Source organism: Hippoglossus stenolepis, chromosome 14, assembly GCF_022539355.2.
Source record: "Hippoglossus stenolepis isolate QCI-W04-F060 chromosome 14, HSTE1.2, whole genome shotgun sequence".
Classification (NCBI taxonomy): Eukaryota; Metazoa; Chordata; class Actinopteri; order Pleuronectiformes; family Pleuronectidae; genus Hippoglossus; species Hippoglossus stenolepis.
In genome coordinates, this window is record NC_061496.1 from 8,725,317 (window position 1) to 8,741,896 (window position 16,580).

The 16,580-nt window shown below is 43.1% G+C and overlaps 1 protein-coding gene across 2 annotated transcripts; it reads right to left on the reverse strand.

The window, feature by feature from the left end:
• Positions 1-4,993: 4,993 nt before the first annotated feature.
• Positions 4,994-16,222, reverse strand: arrdc2 (arrestin domain containing 2). 2 transcript variants are annotated; one of them, XM_035176226.2, is made up of 8 exons: positions 16,023-16,222; positions 14,998-15,252; positions 8,216-8,433; positions 8,009-8,111; positions 7,650-7,906; positions 7,393-7,555; positions 6,672-6,835; positions 4,994-6,376 (listed from the first exon to the last, which is right to left on the reverse strand). In XM_035176226.2, exons 2-8 carry the CDS (start codon positions 15,248-15,250, stop codon positions 6,323-6,325), a joined length of 1,212 nt encoding a protein of 403 aa, XP_035032117.1. In that variant the 5' UTR covers positions 15,251-15,252; positions 16,023-16,222; the 3' UTR covers positions 4,994-6,322. The 2 variants fall into 2 exon arrangements, with proteins under 2 accessions (XP_035032117.1, XP_035032116.1); XM_035176225.2 differs by lacking the exons at positions 14,998-15,252; positions 16,023-16,222 and adding an exon at positions 9,966-12,336.
• Positions 16,223-16,580: the final 358 nt, after the last annotated feature.

Consider the following 16,580-nt stretch of genomic DNA (forward strand, 5'->3'; position numbering starts at 1 on the left):
AGCAATCGCTCTATGTTGTTGACATTAAAATGACCTATGGAGTTGTTTTTTACAGGAGGACAGTAGCGTCAGTATTATTACTTATTAGTTAGTTCTTGATCTAATGCAGTGCATCTTCAAATATTTGGAAACCTGTTTGGTTAATTGATTAATTGTATCGTATATAACTGATTAGTTAAACATCACTTTACTGCATCAAACTGAAATGCTGCTTATATTGGAATCAACATTTTCCATATCTGATGCTTTTCATCAAAATCTCAAAGAATAATTCTGGTTTATTAATACCAACAATACATATTTTTGTTTTTTACCATAGTTTTTATATCTTGATCACAAACTAAATGTCCATACAGTTAAACTGCAACACACATATAGTGCTTCAGTAATTGAAATAGAACATGTTCCATTATCGAGTTAGCAATTGTTTACTACAAATGTACTTTTCGTTGCAGCATAATTCTATAGATACATCATTTGTTAAAGATGGAGCTGTTTGGCATGGACGTCCTTCAGATGAGAAAAAGAAAACCTTAAAGCTGCAGAGACAGAACAGAGACTGTCAATTCTTCGTCCCCAGAGACAAAACATATTTGGCCATGGACGAATCCGCACAAACATGTTTCCTGCATTTTCCTCCAACGCGGCGCACAACAAAGCTTTATGATGTCTTTCAAAACCGACGATGTGTCCTCGGCACTGACGGGAAACCGCTCTGTTTTGTTTTGGTTTGTCTGCCACAGATTTCCCTCTGTAAACACTTTGTAATGTGGGCAGACATCTTAGAGAACAAAGAAATATAATGAATAAAAGCTCAAAGATAAAAGAAAAGAACATGTTTAAGTGTACTTTGGCCTGGTGTGTAGGTTTCTCCACCAAAAAGATCAAATGCACATATGTGTATTACCGTACATATCTTGAAGTTCTACTAATAAATTATTAAATACTGCCAAGATGCCCTCTTATCTTTAATATGCAGTATTGGTCTTTTAATATATTTTCATAATAATCCTTGTAATGTCTCACTGGATATTTTGGTATCTACAGACTGTTTATTAGTTGTCTGTGATGCACTTATATTATTATTATTTCAAGACACTGTGGTTGGCAAACAGTCAGAAAATCAAGGACACTAATGAAGGATACCAAACTCCCCCACAGTAAATGAACTGACTGGCAATTCTTCATATCTGTAAAGTCTCAAAGAAGCATCGCTGAGTCTTATCAGGTCACATTTGGCATCGCTCTCACTTGTTTCTTCTCTGGATAAAACTAAACACTAAACAGACCACGTCAGGACACGTCTGAGCAGCGGCGACCCGTCAAGGTTGCCAGGAGGAAGTCTGACTAAGTCATTAATGATCTTGCTCAATTACTGTGGATCAGAAGATAAAACTTGATGAATAACACAGTCTCCAAGAATATGATGAGTCTGCAAAACCTCTGACGGACAACTGGCAGTTTTTTTCGGAATGTTGCTCATTCCTCACAAACAGGAACATAGTTTGACGTCTTTGCCCGAAGCCACAACAGATGAGATCTGCAGGAACTTCCTCATTTCTGTGAAAACCCCATCATCCACTTGTTTGCACTGCCTCGCCAAAGTGTCCGATCAGCAAAGCCATGTTTTAAAAAAGTACACGCTTCTCTGACTTGTCGGGGCAGTTAGTCTTGTGTCTGAAACTCGATACGTGGTCATTAAGTCTTAAGCATGTGCGTGTGGATTGGTCCGTGATGCTGTCTGTGATTTTCCAGCGCTTGTTTGTGCTGGGGTCAAAACCTGAGTGACGCCCTGGGTGTTTCTATGTGTGTGTGTGTGTTTGTGTGTGTGGTGGCGTGATCAACCGAGGTGTTCAGGAACCTGTCAACAATGTCTGGACAAGAACCCTGGATCTTCTCTCCTGAGTGGATATTCAAGTCACTGTACAGTATTTTCCCAAATGACAGCTGCATGTCTGCAGGACAGGATTCCTGCAAGTCCTTGTTGAAAATGCCCTCCTGACCTACAACCAGCTAACCCCGCCCCCCCCAGAGAACTTACTTTAAAGCACAACAACTTCAAGAGGATACAGTTTTGTAGTTCTCCATTTACACCTTTATGGCAACTGTCCATCCCTGTTTCAGCTTGACAATGTCCCGTTCCATAAAGAAGTGTTTTGGGACTTTGCTGTGGAAGAAGGGCCTGAACCAGAACAGTGACTCTGGGCCCAACCTCACTAATACTCTTGTAGCCGTATAGCGTGTTTCCAAGTGATCGGTGATACTTTGGCGCTGCACTAGTTTCAACTTGTCCGAAACAGTTTGAGAACATCATCTTTTTATTATTATTATTTTTTAATTTCCTTCTCTTTTAAAGGTCATTTTAACATGTCCTTATGTTACTTTGATCTGTTCTCTTATATGAATAACATTTTTACATGTTTTTGTTTTTAATCTAGATTTTATGTAAAGCACTTTGAGCTGCATTTCTTGTATGAAAGGTGCTATACAAATAAATGAGTATTCTGATTATCTTTATTTAGGTCATGTGACTGTTAACTTCCTTAAGTTCTGAGGAAATGGTGGTGGTGAAACAGTCTTTTTGTCACGTGATTTAAAACAGGATGCTCCGATTTCTGTTGATTATCTGACTATCCCTAAAGATTCTATTTGTTGTCCGGATTAAATATAATATAAAGGACTGATGGCTCTACATTTTGATTTAATGGTAAAAAATAAATATCCCTCTCTGAATTAAGGCTCAGATACAGTCTTTTATTTTAGTCAGGTCAAGAGAACAGGTGCTCAAACAGACCTGTTGTGCACATCCACCTTACAAGTGGGCCGCAAGACACCTCAAGGCAAGACCGGAGGTATGTAGGTTACAATGTGTTTCCTTCCAAATTAGGACATCAGCCTTTTAAAAAGTGTGACCAGTAACTCAAATGTTAAAAGTCTTCTAGTAAATAAATGCAGCCTCTCATTTGACAGGATCCTCTGTCGTGTGGAGGTTGTAACATTATTATCAAAACTAAATTATCCCGATATAACTATAGTTGCAGCTGCAAATAACAGGATAAAGTAAATGTAGCCCTTGTGTGTTTTTGATGAAATCTGTTTATGGAACCATTCACAAGAATTCCGTGGAATGTTTTTGTGGTTCAGATTAAATTTAACTAAACAATTAATGAACTATGTGAGTTAGATGGAAAAGATTAAAGCAGAGATCTAACGGCAGTATCTAGCATTTAACTAGAAGGTCACTCTTTCTTGACCCATTCGAGATCATTTCACCAAGTTTCGTGGAAATCTTCTGGTAACTTAAAAACAAACAAACGTACAAACCAACAAACAAACAGACAGGGGTGAAAACATAACCTCCTCTATGAAATAGTAGGCCTGTGTAAAGTAATGTCACTGTTCTATATATAGTCTGCATGCAGCCTCTTGTTACAGGCTGATAGATACTCAAGCAAACACAGTGTATAATAGAGTATCTGTATAACAAACTCAATATTTGAGCTATAAATCCACGCACTATAACCAGACAGGCAGGTTTGACAGCAGTAGAAAATAAAAATAAAATATCTAAAAGGTTAAATGACTCATTGGAATAAACCCTGATAAATCAATTACCAATGACGCATAAAAGACATGAGACATGGTGGAAAACAAAGTCATGAAACATCTTGCTCACGTCTCACATCATCTCTTTCAACTCCCGTCAGGTAAAACACACAGGTTCACTGTGTGGTCAAGCTTCAGGGTGACAGACGCCTCAGCGCTCACGTTCAACTCAGTCCCATACAAATATATGGATCACGTTCAACTCAGTCCCATACAAATATATGGATCATGCTGCATACAATACAGGAAGTTCTGTCTGAGGAACAGAATTGACCCTTTGATTTTCACCTAAACCTCAGTCCATTAAGTGAGTGAGATCATGAGTGTTCACACAAGCACATTGTGAATGAACTAAAACATAGTTACTATTACTATTATCATTGTCATAGTTAGGAGACAAACAGCAAATCCTCACATTAAAGAACCTTAACCACAGAATCTGGTAGTTTGGCTTAAATAAATTATTATTAGATATGTTGAGGATTGAATTATCAAGTACCCAACTAATTATTTCAGTACTAATTTGAGGAAAGTGTTCTCTTTAGATGAGATTTTAGTGACTTCACACTTCCACAGCACCGCACTGAACACGTGTCCTTCTACTTTCAGACAGTTTCTTCTGCCTTCTTTCAAGAACTTCTTCCTCCTGTCCCTAAACCATGTTTAACTTTGTGTAACATTATGTACAATTCACTGTTAGTTCATATGTGTGACATGTTTACAAGTGGCAGAAAACAGCTGACATCTGGATCCATGCATCTGCTGAACTTAATGTAACACAGGGGTGCACATGTTGTAATGTATATTGTGTTACCGTGAGTCAACCTGCTGCAGTTGATGCTGTGACTTATCTGTCATAATCACCTCAGGGGAAATTGCAAATAAAAGAATGTGTAGTTTTGGCATGGTTTTATCCTAAATTTAACAAAACAATTATGGCTTAGTTATGTCATCTCTAAAGGTTTGATATTGTATTGGGTTCATGGAGATCATCATTTCATGACCCCCCACAAGGGGCAGCGATCCCTAGTTGGGGAACCACTGATGTAACAGTTAAATTAGTGTTGATTTGAAGGGATGACCTTTAATTTCTGGGGTTTTTTTTAATAGAGCTACAGACACCCAGAAAAACCGGACTGCTACAGTTACACAATATTGAAGCTGTCGCAGACACCACTTATGTCTGTAATTGTAGCTTTGGTCCAACGACTCATTTCTCCAGTGAGGGCTGCCCTTGGCATTATTATAGTTTTGACTCACACCAGTGAACATGATGTACCAATCCACTGGCACGCAACAAGCCAGACAGAGTCCCTCCACTGTTTCCCTAACAAAGTGTACAGCTTACATACCAGCCGAGGTTCCAAGGAAGCACCGGAGACAAACATCCATTAAAAGAGTTTTTATTAGAAAAAACAATTACAAAACTTTGGCAAGAATACAAATCAACAACTGCATTTGTATAAAAATACATTCGTTTTTTTCAGTGCGTGCCAAGGAAGTCGCACGGCTGACCCCGAAGACCAGTTTTTTTTGGAAGTTGAGGAGAAAAACATAATCCTCGAGTCTATTTGGAATGTTCTTTTGTCCGTGCGCTTCAGTGGCATCTCCAGCTTAAGGCTCCACTTGAGCGCCGAGCGTCGCACCGTGCATGAGCCTGACGGAGCACCGAGGCATCTGGCTCCCGTCTGTGCTTCAGGCCACACGGCTCAGAGGTCTCGTCCTCTTGTTTAGCAGCTGAGAGGTAATCTATGAGCCTCGTGCAGCTTCACACACACACACACAAACTGCTCTTCCTACTGCTTTTTATTTAACTGTGCTAAAGCCGACAACCACAGCTACCTGACACTTCAGTCACTTTGCATTTACACAACACTTCACTTGGAATTCATCCACATACAGTCCAAACCGTTTTTGTTCTAAGTTCTTTCAGAAAACATTAAGTTCTATTCAACGCTATGAGAGAACGACTCCCTGAAACTCCCATGCAATCTCCCGCTGCAGATAGTTAAGGCATAGGTATTTTTCCCTTTTACATATTGTTACCTGCATGCATAGAATACGTCATCGTCTCTCCACCTTCACACCTTCAGATACAGTATGAGCTTAAACAAGAGTATAAATCATCACAGGCCCACTGCCGTCCGGTCACACAATGCATAGATAGCCATGTGTTTGTTAAAGTCTGTGTAACCAGGCAGAGGGGAGTGGAAACTGAAGACAACAATTGCACTTCTTTCTTCACGCCACTCAAAGATGATTTTTTTTCAACATCTGTTGCAACTCCAACTCTGCACCTGACAAATATCAAGTGATCTTTCCCCCCCAACATGTCCCTTGAATCTCAAAAATCTCATCACGTGAGGGAATCGTTGATTGGGACGTATTTGCAGCTCACTTTGTCTTGAGCCAAAAAAAAAAAATCACTTGGGGGAGGACAGGAACTGATGTGGAGGAGTTGCTTCCCGACCCCTCGACAGACCAGGAAAGCGTCCACTTTACTTTATGGACTGGAAACAAAGTGGCAGCTCCTCCACCGACAGCCAGGTCCTGCGAGCTCCTTCTCTCCTGACGTCTCCGAGGAACCCCGGTCTGCCGCCACAACGCTTGGTGGGACCAGGTACCGTTTGTCAGAGAGAAGTAATCCAGGCGAAGACAAATCTCTTGATTCATTTCATTAATTTCAGTCGCTTGACTTTCAGGCAGAGCTCATGGTTCAACACGTCATGCAGCGACGTCTCATGTTGATGGGCTGAGGGTTGGGGTCAATCTATAGGCAAAAAAAACAAGGAGAAAAAGACAAATAAGATGAAGGTTGAGTGAGAGGTAACATTCACAGTTATAACACATTTAACCTTTATTCAGCCTACACCCACAGATTCATTTTCATGAAGATACAGTTGAACAACTCAGCTGTGATCTCAAGAGATTATTTATCAGGGAAAAGTGCCGTAAAGGATGTTTTTGTATCGGCACAATAAAAATCTCTGTAAGCTCTTGTATGTGCTAATCAAAAGTAAACTGTGGGTGAGGGGGGGTGTCGTTCCAAGCATCTGGTGACTCACCTCGCAGTACACTGGCGGAGGTCGGAAGCGAAACTCTTGGACAAAAGCCATGAGGGGGCGCTCCAGGATCCCACTCAGGTCGTCGGCCCGCTCCGAGACCACCGTGTTGTTGTTGCACTGCTCGGCCTCCTCCTCTGTCACCACAGAGCTGTAGTCTGGAGGAGCTGCAGGGGAAAGAGGAAGGATTAGTCCACTGGTCGGACTCGACTGAACAGCACAGGTCCAAACACAAAGCTGCCGAGTCATCATCAGTGCAGTTAAAACGCTTGAAAATCCAATAACATTTACTGCTTTTTGCACTAACAAACACCGATTTGATCCAGCATGATTCTCTGCTGAATCGAAACTTTTGCTTGTTTTTGCATGTTGGCATCTGACCCAGTGATACTTGGAGTGGCAGTGGAGGGATCATAAAAATTAAAATAAGAACAGGATCACAAACTCTTAGAAGTTAGTGAAGTAAAAATATCTCTTGACAAGGTCTATAAGTTATTAAAATGGTGCAAAAGACCATAAAGAGCATCATGGGTTTATTTGCCCAGTCTGAGCACTAAATGTTCAGCCAAGTGAGTGAAAAAAAAAACTATTTATAATCCTTTGTTTGCTAAACACAATGGAAATCAAGACAAATTGGTGCCTGCCTTGTTTTAATTATAAAAGTAAGAAAAATGGAGTTTGCCCATTTAGATCCACACATATTCAAACATCTTCAGACACTTACGCTCAGGCTGCTCTGGGATGGCCATTCGCAGCCACTCCAGGTTGACGCTGTACTGGCTGCTGACGCTGGAGGTCCGACTACCGAAGGGATGGAGCGGGATGGTGCCCATGACCAGCGGCAGCTCCAGACACAGCTTTGACGTTCCAGGAACATCAACACAGACCTGTGAGGAAGGAAACGCAGAGAACTGTTGGATCCAGCCACCGTGAATAGCAAGAGGGAACACAGCGTTGACAGCCACTGTTGACTCGGCTCACCTTGAGCATGTACTCCACTTTGATGATGCGGCACTGCAGGATGGAGGGCCCCACGGGAGGGATTTTGATGGCGCGTCCGTGCCAAGTTTCCCGGCATTTGGCGCCCACAATGTCGCCAGACAATGTGGCCACCACCGAGTGCTTCTGTTTCATCGTGCCGCGGGCGATGAACGTCTGCGTCTGAGTGATGTAGGCTTTGGGCACAATGGATCTGGAGGTAGAGTTGTCGAACTCCGCGAAGACGGGTATCACCTCACCTGCACAGAGGAGAAATGAATTAGAATTTGGAGATTTTACTTGAATCTGGTCAGCAAGAAACATATTTATAGAGGGTGTCGTTTCAGATGCTGGACTCTTACCTGGTGTGTAGCCTTTGCGGTCGATCTTTGCCGTCACTGACACTTGTCCAAAGTTGCGATACCATGCCCGGGCCATCTTATCCCTCGTTCCAGCCTGCGGCGCCTGAGGAATGATGAGACCCAATGAGCAAGTGCCTCCGAAACGCCCAGAAAACAATGAGGGGGTGCAAAGAAACATTGATGAACAGTGAGGGCTGAGGTGCTCACCAGGAAGGCTGGTGTGTTGATGTCAATGGGCTCAATGACAGTGAACTCCTTCTTGAGCTTCTTGACAGAGGCCCAGGGCCTGTGTAGCTTCACTTTGACCCAGTAACGTATGCTGCCATGTTTCCCTTCGAAGGAGGTGACCAGCGTCTCCTCTGGCAGCTGGAAGCTAAATGGATATTCATGTCTGCCGGCGGGAAGGACGGTTACATCACCGTTATCTGAAGGGGAGAGGAAATAAAAAAGAAAAACACATTCAGCAATTTGCATTCTAGGACAACAGGACTTCAACCCCTTGATGACCAGCCTCTTCTTGTTGCTGCCAGGTTAATGTCGGGACACAGAGCAATAAGTAATAAGGAAATTCAGCACAACGAAATCAAGTTTCTTAATCTGTGCTTATCTGATTCTGTGTAAGGAAATTCATACAGCACAAGAAAGGAAGCAAATGCCTGGAGGTAAAGTCCAGATAAAACTTTTCTGCACAAAGGGGGCAAACTTGCTTTTTAAAGACTTCTATTGTCTGGAAATCGATATAAATCAAGTCGACTCGATGGTGGAGTATGAATAGATCATTCAAGCGTGACTTTTGCCGAAAGAGAAATCTCTCTGTCTTTCTCTGCAATCACATGGCCTCTCTGTGCTTGCTCAGAGGGGCGGTTCTTGCTCCATTGTGCTGAGCGAGAACATGTTTTTCCTCAAGCTGTATTACAGACCGTCTCCACTGCTCTGTTTTTTGTCTCCCTCTCTTGCTACACAGGTCCAGAAACACGTGTTTGTGTTTAACAGACTCAAGTGTGTTTTCATCCCTTTGTGAACTTCAAGCTCCAATTTGATTCAAATTACAATTCTGTCACCGTCAAATCCTCTTAATGGGTCAAGTGGGTTGTTGGGAACTTTTTTCCCCCCCCAGGAAGACCTCCAAAACTTATTCACACACCACAGACTAAACTAACACACATTATATTGTGTGTATTTAAATTGCTTTTTTCATGCATATTGTCAAAAAAGACCAACGAAGCAGGAAAAACACCATAAAAATGGACAGAGGCCTGGCTGTGTGTTTCCTGTGTGCACTGCAAACCATAACAACCCAGCGCCCAATGAATGAAGACAGAAACCAGAGGCTCGGTCTCAAGTGTCGCTGGAGAAAAACAACTCAGGATTTTCTTTGACTGAGGAAAAGTCTGATATCAGGACTTTTCCTTTCAACGGATATTTCACAGTAACGTGTGAAGACAGCTGCTGGAGCCGGGTTTAGGTTTCTTCCTGTACAGTGAGGTTTTTTAAATACTTGCACATCAAGGAGTGATCGACAACTAAACTTCTCAAATGGCAGAAGAAAATAACAAAGAGAACCGAAGCAAAAAGGGGTCAAGTCAATAAATGACAGGATGTGGGACATTTTTTTCTGAATCCTTCAAGGAAGTTTTCAACTAGAAAATAATCATCCCTTGAAATAACTAATAAAACCAGCATGTTTGACTTCTGTTTCATTCACTGAGAATCGGTGAACTTTATACAGAAGATTATAAATCGTCTCATAAACAACCTCTTATTAGCCCCAAAACAAGTTTAACTACCACAATAAACCATGAAAACACACGATCCCCAGTAACCAAACAACTGGCCAGTGTCCCCAGTCATATCAAACACTTCCAGTACTGTTCCACTGGCCCTAACGAGAGAACTTGTTTGTGTGTGTGTCCCCTCCATGCAGAGGATGCCCCCTGTCCCGTCACCGTGGACTGACCTGCCTGCAGCAGCACCTCCCTGCGGTTCAGGTACTCCACCTCGTCGCTGTAGTTCTGCGTGTAGGCGGTGCTGGAGCCCGCGGACCGGGACTCGGTCCAGTGCACTTTGGCGAAGCCCTCGGCGTGGAGCTTCAGCGAGTCCAGCCTGCTCTCCCCGCTGAGCTCCAGCACCACCCGGCCCGACACCACGTCCCCGCTGCTGAACACCGGGGGACAGTCCAGCTCCGGGGAGTCGAACACGATGTCCAACTTTTTCAACTTGTCGAAAATCATTCTTGTTTTTTTTTTGTTGTTCGTTTTTTATTTGCAGGAGAAGTTTTTCGTCACCTCTTCTTCCTCAGTGCGTTAAAGTGTCCAGATGTGTTCGCTTCTCCTGTTAAAGCTCGGAGTGTTCAGCTCTGTGAGGCCCGCAATCCTATTTGAAGCCTGCAGAAGTGGGCGGGGCTTTGTACATTTATTATGTAAGGCCTCAGGAGAGGTTTGAAGGCTGGGCGGTGCTGCGTTCAGGCGCTCTGCCGGGGCACGGAATCTTCACCTCTCCGGGGGTAAACAAGACAGTTTTGCCATTCTGTCATTCGCACACGCATCTCCATGCAACAGATATTTAAGTCTGAATTGAAATACATGCATTATTGCCCCACTGCTTGATCAGATGTAACAAATACACAATATGGATTTACTCTCACCATCGGGGTTCTTCCATTTTGCTGGTGGTTGAGTGTAATTATCTTTTACTTTGAATGGGCTGTAAAGCCTTGAGATTAATGTAGTTGGAAAAGCCAGAGCCGCAAAGTTTTCTCAAGTTGTTGCTCAAGCTACTGCCCCCCCCCACCAGCAGCGGTTTGAACATTTTCAATTAGGTTATGGTTTATCAGAAATGGCTTGATACAAACTTTTTATACCTTGAATTTTTATCCCTGTCTCGATCACAAATCAATCAAAAGTTGCCATCACAGCCTTTTGGGCCATTTAGGGTTCGGTATCTTGCCCGAGGACACACCGGCACGCATTACGTAGGGAGAGTGGGATCGAACCGTCAACCATCTGATTATTTGAAACTACTCCTAGTTTGTGTTGTTTTTTTATGGTGTATTTATGCTTAAAGAATCATTAAAGAAAGTACAAAAAACGTCAATCCGTCTACTTGCCTTCATTTACAAATCAAACTTTGACTATCACCTTTACAGGTAACCCTCTTGGTGTAGGAAGAGACAATTACAGGAACCCCAGAACATGTCTCAACATATGCCATGAGCAAAACCCACTCATGATGCCAGAACAAAAAGCGAAACCATAATTCAAAATGAAACTAAAAGCACAACGCACATACAGTCACATCTCCCGTGACTCCTTATCAGCTGTTAATCGCATTGTGACAACTTAAACATGAAAAATCACCACTTCCTTAACACTTATTCACTATCTGAGCTGAGCCACTTAGGTGTAGCTCTTCTCACAGCGCCCATATTTCCAGACTGAGTGTGAACGCAGCATAATAAACATGCATACTGGGTGTGGAGGGAGCAGAGAGGAAAACAGGCAGGGCTGATGATGATTGATGGTTACAGGTTCCTAGAAGAAAACAGACCAACTGAGCAGGCCTCAGTCTGGCAGAGGTCCTCCCTGCACAGCTCAGAGGAAAATAGTTTTGCTCTAGACCAAAGCTGTTTACTCCAAGTCTTGTGCGTTGCTTTGAGTCTGCTGTTACACCGCCTGGGCTGCCGCACACATGGAAAAAAAACACAGCTATGCACAAAAGCATTGCAATGGATGGTCACCAGATCCCCTGCTGAAAAACAACTACACTATCTTCAGAAATAAAGGGATACGAAACTGGCTGCACAGAAATAAAAGCCCCTATTCAAAGTAAACTTTTACAACTGGATCATATGCGTGAAACATTGCTCCCCATGCAGTCTTTTCAAAACCTTGAACTAACTTCTAACACTTCCTCACTCTTCAGTAATCTGTAAACTAGACACTCATCTCTAAGTTGAGTCTCTCTCTTCATTTGGGTCAAACGCGTTCATGCACAAATCAAGTCTGGTCTGAGAAAAACAAAGTTGTTTACTCCTTTGTTCCCAGGGATGAGGGGTTAGCTATCCACTGCCACCAGCTGGCGGTGTGGAGGCAGTGTTGCACAGCTGCAGGAAAACCAGGATGCTGTTACAGCACATGTGTGTGTGAATGTGGGGCAAAGTTGAAAAAAGACAATTAGATGAAGCTCACTGGACATCACATACTAGAGTCTCTACTAACTGTATATAATAGCACATGCATGCCTGCATATAATGGCCGAAATTGCAAAGTGCTTCTATTGAAAATATATTAAAGCTCTGGCCTGGGGTCAAAATAAAGCTCTGCACGCCACCTGGTGGTGACTGGGAGCAGCAGCTGACCCTGCCGAGGCCCCCTGGTATCTGATAAGACAGAGAACATGTGGTGCCCTGCGCTGAATGATGGGCCTGATAAATGCCCCCGCTGTGCCAATGCCATGGTCAAACTAATCATGGCTTAAAACATGTTAGCCGCTGCTGTAGACTGAAGAAAACATGCGTGAGTTCCACGGTGTTTACCAGAGGAGCTCCAAAGTACACGATGTTGTAAAACAAATATTAACCCACTTTGAAGAAGATTGCACAGTGAACTGACAAGTTGTGATGTGGAAAACAATAATTCATTTACAGTAAAAAAAATTGTGCCACAACATTGTGAAATGAATGAACATCAGAAGTTGGCAGCAAGGTGGAAGAGGCCGGAGCTTGAGGGGAAACCCATGCTGTTTTCCTGGTTGCCGCAGCAACACAGGCTGCATTTTTTAAATGTAAATGTGTGATTTTTAGTGCACATATCATCATGTGATGCTTTATTAAGGGTTGTAGACATAGATATGGATCTAATACCACATGGTGTGTGTGACTTTACACAGAGATCATCCTGTAGATTCATGCTGCACAACATCAAGAGAATACGCCCCCTTCTCACTCAGAAGGCGGCGCAGGTTCTGGTCCAGGCCCTGGTCATCTCACACCTAGACTGTAACTCCCTCCTGGCAGGTCTGCCTGCTGGTGCCATCCGACCGCTGCAGCTCATCCAGAATGCAGCAGCTCGACTGGTCTTTAACCAACCTAAATTCATTCACACTACTCCGCTCCTCCGCTCCCTTCACTGGTTACCGGTGGCTGCCCGCATCCGTTTCAAAACATTAGTACTTGCGTACCGTGCTGCGAACGGATCGGGTCCAGTCTACATCCAGGACATGGTCAAACGTTACACCCCAGCCTGTTCACTCCGCTCTGCTTCTGCCAATCGGCTTGTTGCTCCCTCACTGCGAGCTAAACACTCATCAAAATCACGACTGTTTGCTGTCCTGGCTCCTAAATGGTGGAACGAGCTCCCCATTGACAGCAGGACAGCAGAAAGTCTACACATCTTTCGCCGAAAACTAAAAACACACCTCTTCCGACTATACCTTGAATAAAAGTTTAAACTAACAATTTAGTAGCACTTAAATGGCACTTACTTATAGCACTTTGTAGTTTGGCTTTTTTGAAGAAATTGTACTTTCTTGATTCTTGTTGTTCTGGGTTTGTACCCTCATGGTTGAATGCACTTATTGTAAGTCGCTTTGGATAAAAGTGTCAGCTAAATGAAATGTAATGTAAAGATCATGATATTTATTTATAATATATGATGATAGTAATAAAATGTTCATCACTAGTAATTTGTCAAACAAAAATACCAAGATTTTCCTTTTTATGCATTTTTATTCAATTTATGTGTTTACTTTTCTGAATCTAAGTTGACAGTGTGAAAAAAAAGATTTTAACTGATGGTAACTGGTAATTATCTGTGAAAATGTTCAGTATTTTAAAACCTGAACAATCATTAGAAAATGATGGATAGTTAATAAATGAAATACTTCTGGACTTAGGTAGAGCGTGTAAGTTAATGGGTGATGTGTTACTGCAGTCTCAGTGTATGATTTAGTCTGAATATAGAAAAGCTCCCCCGTGCACCTTCGACCACCGTGCATAGTTGATGCACCTGTAAATGACCAGGAAACAATAAACTGTACCAAAGGACATTTTAGATTTGACTTCTTTGAAATTAGTTTGGCTGCATGTAATTCTGCTAAAGCAACAACAAAGTCAGAGTCTGTCCATCTGTTGTTCATTCATATTTACCAGTCCAACCCGACTGAAGAAACAAACTCGATGTACCGTTTACAGAGCATCTAATCAAACATTAACCACTGTCTTCAATTTGTTTACTCAGCCACTATGTCCAATATTCTCTGCCTCTGTTTCGAAGCTGCCTGCTGTCTGGGAATAACACACTTTACAGGGCTACACCCTAAACACAGCACAAAGTAAGAACTAGTGGTAATTTGGTTTGATTGCAGGAATCATGTTATCTGGCAAACACATCTGCATGAGCCAGGGTTGATTTCTCCCCCGCGTTTCCATGCAACACATTAGGACCAGCTGGCTTCATTTTGAAAACTGCAGCAACTACAAGACACTGAATCTACCGGCTGGGACACGACAGAGCACATCAGCAGTTTTACTCTACACAGGGAACGCTAGAATATCGTACAAAAATCTGGCAGAGATCACAAGAAAGTACGGGAATGTCAGCATACGAATGTCCCTCCTTATAAAGAAGCGACAGGGCTCTTCTGCATTTTTAAATAGCCATGTTTATTTCTAGTCTTCTTTGGCCTAATGTTACCCCAGTCAATGCTTCCCAGCTGAACCAGACTGGCCCTGCTTGACCCTGCCCGCTTAAAACGCTTGATTACAATGTATTTAATGGGCTAAAATAGAACTATTTATGACTAGCTTTAAAATCAACTACCTTATATTTGCAATACCAGATATTTGAATTATTTAAATGTTACATCAATGCACATTTCACTCTGCAGGATGGATTGTGTGGTTGCTTGCAAACAGATGAAGCTATAACACAGAGTCAACTGTATATTACGCGTTCAGAGGACTTAACCCCTCTGAGGCTTTCACCACTGACCTCGGATCAGATGCTGCCTCTTTTTGAAGTAGCTGATCTTGGAGGTGTAGTCGTAATAGACGGAGTTCATGCAAATGTTCTCCACCCAGTGCGCAGTGGCCACCCCTCGGCCCAGCAATGTCATGGTGTGCACCCTGGTGTTCCTGCAGAGCTCCAGCACCACGTGGCCCGACACCACCTCACCGCCAGTGAACGCTACATCGTCAGGACGATCCAGCTCCAGCGTGAAAGACTCAATGGGGTTCAGCATCATTCCTGGGAGAGACGACGGGAAGACGACCGTGTTAGGATTGTACAGAGCTAGTTTTCAGCTGCTGTAAAAACATAACGCAAAGGGCCACACACTATGTCGTCATTTGTTTATGGCTTCACTGGACACCAGGGGACCCAAAACATACTAATGATGCATGTGAATTCCTTTATTTACGTTAAATATTTTGGCCGGGCTGCTCTTAAACGCTGTGCACTTGCCATTGAACCGAAACTTTATTGAACATATTCTTAAGCTTTTTCCTCGTGGGGCCTTTAGGGTGGGGTCGGGTGGTTCTGCTCGGGTGGGCCCCTGACGTGTTAGGACCAGCCCTGTCAGTGCATGCTGCAGCTACAAGTGTTTTCTTCTGTTTTATAAATGTTACACTTTCTCTTACAGTGACTTACAACACGCCATGTGTTCACTCACAATATTTACACAAACACATTCAATTATTATCATGTTGTCATGATTCCTAAACAAATTCGAACTGCGCATTGATACACACGTAAGGTCAAATGACAGCATCATGTCAATGATACACTAATCGTGCTCGACTCTTCCGCCGGGAAAAGTAGTTCTGCTGCACCACTTACTGTGGATTATTTTCTGTGAATATTATAATAATATCGTTTACATCGTTTCACCATGAACGTGATTCATTTTCATAAACGAAAGAGCGCAGGCTTCAGCCAATCAGGACTAAGAACCGGGAATACGTATTTTTATTAAATGGCTGTCGTGAGCGTTGAGTTACTCAAGTGTCTGAACTCACCTGAAGCAGCGAAGTGGATTCACGAAGTTCACTGCGCGAATAAAATCAAACTCCGACGACGTTTAATGGAAACCGGCGCCTTTATAAACGGTGGCGGCTCTAAACCATAGACTGTTGAAAATAACGTCCCTTTAAACGTTTAACCGCCCATCAACAAAGCGACTGTGTTACACAAATGGTTCAGAACACATGCGAGGCACGCCCGCCCACTTTACAGGAGGAAGAGGAGCAGAAGGAGGAGGACGAGGAGGAAGAAGGGTAGGAGGAGGAGGAAGGGAAGGAGAGGGAGGAGGAGGAAGAAGGTTAGGAGGAGGAAGAAGGGGAGGAGGAGGAGGAAGGGAAGGAGGGGGAGGAGGAGGAAGAAGGGTAGGAGGAGGAGGAAGGTTAGGAGGGGGAGAAGGAGGAAGGAGGAAGAAGAGAAGGAGGAGGAAGAGGAGGAAGAATAGGAGGAAGGAGGAAGAAGGGGAAGAAGATGAGGAGGAGGAAGAGGAGGAGGAGGAGGAAGACAGGGTGGACAGACCAGCCTGACTGTAGTAAGGCACAATAACAAGGTGATTT

Excerpts from the sequence above, each read along its gene's own strand:
- arrdc2 (XM_035176225.2), bottom strand. The coding sequence starts at position 10,239 with ATGATTTTCGACAAGTTGAAAAAGTTGGACATCGTGTTCGACTCCCCG. Across the intron at positions 7,907-8,008 it reads CCGCAAAGGCTACACACCAG|GTGAGGTGATACCCGTCTTC; the intron begins GTAAGAGTCCAG and ends TCCTCTGTGCAG. Across the intron at positions 6,836-7,392 it reads CATCCCAGAGCAGCCTGAGC|CTCCTCCAGACTACAGCTCT; the intron begins GTAAGTGTCTGA and ends TTTCCCCTGCAG.